General features: G+C 37.3%; 1 protein-coding gene across 1 annotated transcript; it reads left to right on the top strand.

Annotated features, from left to right (window-relative positions):
• The first annotated feature begins 4,609 nt into the window (after window positions 1-4,609).
• On the top strand, window positions 4,610-5,599 carry LOC134601762 (olfactory receptor 1G1-like). The gene has a single exon (XM_063446262.1). It carries the CDS (start codon window positions 4,610-4,612, stop codon window positions 5,597-5,599), a length of 990 nt encoding a protein of 329 aa, XP_063302332.1.
• The last annotated feature ends 1,101 nt before the right edge of the window (window positions 5,600-6,700 follow it).

Below are 6,700 nucleotides of genomic sequence, written 5' to 3' on the forward strand. Positions count from 1 at the left end.
TGTAAGCGAGGGGGGCACAGTAGGCTAGGAATATATATTTTTTATTCCTAGCCTATAGTTTTCCTTTAACTTTTAGGTTGTGGTCTCCACTGAGTCCAGGCTGGTCATAACATTAGAGGATCACTGTAGGTACGATAACTGCTGAAACTCATTTAAAAGCTCATAGTATCTGGGCACTCATGGCACCATTCTTCCATTCAGAGTTCCCAGCAGTCCATCCTTAAACGCTGCTTGTGCTAATGAGTAAACATTAACCTGTGCAGCGGTGAGCAGCTAGAACTGGCCGAGAGAGTCATCTGACCGCCCATTGCAAGTGGAGGACTATCTGTGGATGTCCGGGCCACTTACTTAATGTTAAACTGCTCTGAAATGGTTTAAAGGAACAATACATTGTTCTGTTCCTAACATAATTGTTCCCTCCCTTTGGTGAAAAAGGGTTAAAACTGTGCCTCTTGAAGGCAACCACTAGAGGTGGAATTAACTATGTAATGTAATCAGAAAATTAAATGTTTTACATTGCAGGATTAAACAGACAGCACTGTACCCAGACCACTTCAATGAGATTAAATGGTCTGGGTGCTTATAGTGTCCCTTTAACACTGAATGGAAGGACAGTGCCAGGGGACTTTATTCTATAGCCAATTCAAAAGGATTAAATGGTTTTAGTGCCCACAATCAGGGCCGGCCTTAGGCATTTAGACGCCCTGTGCGAAAAATCTTCACAGCGCCCCCCCCTCCCCCCGTCATCCATGTATGCTGTAATGTTTGTGTTGTCTGTGTATGTGATAGTAGGTGTGATGACGGTGTGTGATATGTATGCTATGTGTGATATTTGTAATGGGTGTATTAACAGTGTGTGATATGCGTGTATTGGTTGTATGTGACACACACACACACACACACACAGAGTCAGACGGCCATACACACACACAGGAAGACAGTCATACACACACACACAGACACACAAAGGCAGACAGTCTCACACACACACAGGCAGACAGTCAGTCATACACACAGACACAGACAGTAATACACACACACAGAGGCAGACAGTCATACACACACACACACACACACACACGCAGACAGTCATACACACAGACAAACACGCAGCCAGTCATACACACAGACACACACAGACAGACAGTCATACACACAGACACACACAGGCAGACAGCCATACACACAGAGGCAGACAGCCATACACACAGAGGCAGTCATACACACAGAAGCAGTCATACACACAGAAGCAGTCATACACACAGAAGCAGTCATACACACAATCACACACACAGAGGCAGACAGTAATACACACAGACACACACACAGAGGCAGACAGTAATACACACAGACACACAGTGGCAGTCATACACACACACAGACACACACAGGCAGACAGTCAGTCATACACACAGACACAGACAGTAATACACACAGACACACACAGAGGCAGACAGTAATACACACAGACACACACAGTCATACACACAGACACACAGAGGCAGACAGTCATACACACACACACAGACACACACAGGCAGACAGTCATACACACACACACACAGGCAGACAGTCATACACACACACACAGGCAGACAGTCAGTCATACACACAGACACAGACAGTAATACACACAGACACACACAGAGGCAGACAGTAATACACACAGACACACACAGTCATACACACAGACACAGAGGCAGACAGTCATACACACACACACAGACACACACAGGCAGACAGTCATACACACACACACAGGCAGACAGTCATACACACACACACAGACACACACAGGCAGACAGTCATAAACACACACACAGACACACACAGGCAGACAGTCTTACACACACACACACACAGGCAGACAGTCATACACACAGACACACAGAGGCAGACAGTCATACACACACAGACAGTAATTAACACAGGCAGAGAGTCACACTCACCTGACAATCACACAGTTACCTGTTGAGTTCATTGTGGAGGCAGTGCAGCTCCTGTTGACTGTTTGGTGGGGAAGCAGGGACTCCTTCCTGCTTCCCCTGCAGCAGTTTTCCGGCGCTTTTAGCTCCGCCCCCGCCGCACGGTAAGCTCCGCCCCCGCTGCAAATTTTTTTTAATTTTTTTTTTTTTTTTTTTTTTTTAAATCCCGGCCGGCTGTGCGGCCGCACGGCGCCCTCTGCTACATGGCGCCCTGTGCGGCCGCACAGCTCGCACACCCCTAAGGCCGGCCCTGCCCACAATGTCCCTTTAAGTGTACTGCCAAGATGACTACATCCTAATTCCTTAAGTACTTGGTCATTACAAAATGTTTTAGCAACAGTAGTATATTTGTGTCAAATTTAACATGTAATACGTATTTATGTCAATGTCTGTTTTAAATTCAGTTTAACCCCTTAAGGACCAATCTTCTGGAATAAAAGGGAATCATGATATGTCACACATGTCATGTGTCCTTAAGGGGTTAAAATATATTCTAGAACACTATATCTGTGTGTCTTTGAAAATCCTAATATTTTCTAATTGAGCTCTCTGTGCAATACTCGCACTTGGTCTGTTGGGATTATGTCCCTGTTGTCTTATAAAGTCTTTATATGCTTTCCAGTTTCAATAAAAAAAAAGAAAAAAGAAAACAAGGATTTCTTGTCACCCACTATAGTAGAGGTAGGCAATCATTATAGGCATATTCCAAGTTGCTTACTTTTATTCAAGCTAATGAGTCAGAAATAACTTTTAGGGCTTAGAAGATCAATTGAAACCAGTCAAACCAATTTTAATGTATGATTAACGTATTGTTGCACTATATTCCTGTCTTTTGATTTTGATGCAATATCTAAATAGATAGATGTAATTTGGACACAGTAATTAATGTATGAATGTATGTATTAATGTGTGTCTGTTTCAAGACCTAACAGGAATGTCTAGTGTTTTTTTTAGTAGAATACATGTCTTTTCAGTAATATGCAATGCATATCAATGTATTACAGAGCTACATGGTAGTGTTCACTGTGTCATACAGAGCTGTGCAGTAATACATACTGTGTGACTGTTAAGTAGAGCCCCATGGAAATGCACACTGCGATATGGATATTTAACAGTTTCTCATTATAATGTATAGTGTGTATGAGTGAGTATACAATATTATGCATTAGAATTTAGTAAAGTTTAGGCCTCCATAGAAATGGCCAGTGTGGATGAGTACTTCAAAGAACATTAAGTTACTGTCAACACATTTATGTTTATGTTATGAACCTTTTGGAACATAGTTATGATTTGAATTTTTCATTTATGCTGTATTGTGATTTTCATCCCATCCTCAAATTATATGGTATTCCTTTTTTTGAATATTTTTTTTTACTCTAGATATCGTCAATATCCTAGATGTAATTGATTCACCTGAAAGTTCACTATATAAGACTTTTTTTGAGAGTCTTACTTTCTGTTCGCTATATATCTATTATAGGTAAAAAAATATATATTTTGCAGTAAGTTATAGGAAAAGGTGTACAGTAATTTTTTTTTGTTTGTTTCTAGCATAGATATGTTAACCATAGAGAGGAACTGTAATTTCTCTGGAATTTACTCCATTGAATAAAACGTTGAAAATCACCTATAACTTGTGTCAAGTTTTTTTTTTTTTTCATGTGATTCTCTGATTTCTTTTAAATTTAAGATTTAGCAAATAATTCAGTTCAGAAAAGACAAAGCCAGGGCTAATATTGCAAATAGAAACATACTTTAATTTCTCCTCTTTTCTTTATAATTTCTCTATGGTGACTGCAAGGTGCAAATGACAGAGTGATTGACTGAGGAAAAAAAGATGAAAGCACTCAGTTGCAGGTTAAGATCGGTGGATTCCTACATTAAATTTGCTTTTCACACCTCCCAAACATGTAGTTATTAACTATAGGGATAAGATAAATATTTATTAAAATCATGGGAAGTGAAAGTTCCCCTTTAAGTTATTTGTGTGGCTTGTGTTAAAATATATATATTTTTTTAAAGAAGAATGAGAGAAAATGCTACCTAGCTTTAAAGGGAATCACTATCATTTTATTAAAACGTCCCCTTGAACCTAAGGTAAAGAGAAAAGGCACATCACATTTTTTATTTTTTTTATTTATTGCACTGTGCAGACTGTTTGTGTTGACTTATTCATATTTTTATGATAGTTTTTGCATTTTATTCATAATCTATTTAGCTCTGTTTCAAATGGGTTTGCTGCATCAAATGTTGGCTTTTTGTGATTAACCATCTGACAAATTAAAAAAGAAAGCAGAAAACACAGTGGGAAACCCAAAAGCATGTTTAATTTAATAGTTGTAATATGTAACATGACTACCATATTGACACATTTCATTGTTGTCTTTTGTATTCATACTTGTAATTTGCTTCCTTCTTAGATTTTCTTTGTTTTTTTCATATTTTTCCCCTCAACTGTTTATTGTGCTGTTTGTTTTTAATTTAATTGTAGGCCAATTGTTTGTCCTTTTGTTCATTCTAATCAGTAATGAAGGTAAGGGAGTTATTGTGAATGCAATAATTTACTTAGTAGATCGATTGATATCTTGACATTTTTACATACTTTATTCTTCACAGACACCAGCATGAGTGATATTGGTCACAACAGAACCTTACAGAGAGATTTTAACCTTATAGCTTTTTCCAGATATGGTGATCTCCAGATGGTGTTTTTTATTGGGACCTTGTTGCTGTTTCTTCTTGCTACTCTTGGCAACATGACTATTAGTCTACTTGTATGTCTTGTGCCACATCTACACACTCCAATGTACTTTTTTCTTTGTAATCTATCTGTCCAAGATATTCTTTATGTAACGTCTATTCTGCCAAAACTGATGGCCATCACTGCAACATACAATACCAAAATATCTTTTGCTGGATGCATTACACAGATGTTTGTATTTGTATGCTGTGTCAGCACAGAGTTTTTCCTTTTGGCCTCTATGGCCTATGACCGATATGTGGCCATTTGTATTCCCCTACATTATTCTTTTATAATGAACAAAAAATTATGCACAATAATGGCTTCTGTATCATGGCTTCTTGGTTCTTTAAATTCAATTATGTACTCTGTGCTAATATCTAATTTATCATTTTGCAATAACAAGGAAATCAATCATCTGTTTTGCGATGTTAAAACTATGATGTCTCTGTCCTGCAGTGATTTCACAAATATTCGAACAATAATGACTGTTGAGGGTGCACTTTGGGGATATGTGCCATTTCTAATGATTCTGATATCTTATGTATATATTATTTCTACAATTCTAAAGATCCGCACCTCTGCAGGAAGACTCAAGATATTTTCTAGCTGCTCTTCCCATCTGACTGTTGTGATAATATTCTGTGTAACCTCTATTGTTCTGAATATGAAACCAACCTCTGAACATTCTCAGGAGCAAGATAAGTTGCTGTCAATGCTGTATGTTGCTCTGGTTCCGATGTTAAATCCATTAGTTTATGCATTGAGGAACAAAGAGGTTCTAAAAGCTGTGAAAAAAATAGTTCACCAAATGGGTGTAACACATACAAAAAGAGACAAAGATATTGTCAGGAACAATATTAAAAACAATTAGGAATCAATATAAAATAAATCAATTAAAAATGGCCAAATCTTTATATTTCACTTGTGTAATGTAATACTCACATTTGTACAATCAAAGAACATTTTGAATATAACAACTTATGCAGTATGTGATTAGTAGCCTAAAACAAAATAAAGTGAAGTCACTAAAATCAATAAGTAAGTATAATATTTCATGTGCGAACAATGAGTGGGAAGTGGAAGAACTGGCTCAGAAAAAAGTCCTTAACTTGGGATGTATGAGATGCTTGGGCTTTGTCACATGTGGCCATCTAGTTCCCACTAAATTCTTTGATTATCCTCACACAAAGAAAAAGTATGACATCAAACACAGAATCACCTGCAAAACAGATCATGTGATTTACAAACTTTCATGTCCCGGTGGTTTAAATTACATAGGGAAGACAGAAACAGTTCTGTGTGAAGAAATTAGGGGACATAGATCCAGTATTAGGGCTGCAATAAGGGATGACCACACAGATAAAGCAGTGGTGAGACACTTTTTGGAACATAAACACCCATTGGCTTCTTTAAAGTGTGTGGCCATTGATCACGTCCTATCTCCAGACGTGGCAGAGACAGAGCAAACCGATGGTTTCAAAGGGAAACATTTTGGATCCAAGAGTTGAACATTATTGAACCTTTAGGCCTAAATGAAAAACTGACCTTCATGCCTTTTATTTAATGTATATATTCCCCCACTTGTTATTATGGAGTCTTTTGCCAAATGGAAAAGAAAAATATGGTTGAAAAGATATCACCATTTTTAAAGAGAATGATGCTGTTCTGGACATTGTGGGTCTTACAAGCTGGGTCTTCTTTTTCATTTTAATATGTATCCTTTCACAGTACCTACTACTCTTGGAATTAAGTGATGTTACTGTTTAATTCAGTGACATGGATATATATTTAGTTATGTACACTGTTCCATCATATTCATATGTTGTGGTCATTGGATCATTTTATATGTATATTATTGTTATTTCTTCCTTCCTTTAGCCATTGTTCAACACCCTTTTATACTTAAACTATAGTTTCAATTAATTATGTGAAATAAATTTTATTGAAAATATACATTGTACTAGAATAGTAA

This window comes from Pelobates fuscus, chromosome 3 (genome assembly GCF_036172605.1).
Source record: "Pelobates fuscus isolate aPelFus1 chromosome 3, aPelFus1.pri, whole genome shotgun sequence".
NCBI lineage: Eukaryota > Metazoa > Chordata > Amphibia > Anura > Pelobatidae > Pelobates > Pelobates fuscus.

Coding starts and splice junctions, on each gene's coding strand:
- LOC134601762 (XM_063446262.1), top strand. CDS start 4,610: ATGAGTGATATTGGTCACAACAGAACCTTACAGAGAGATTTTAACCTT.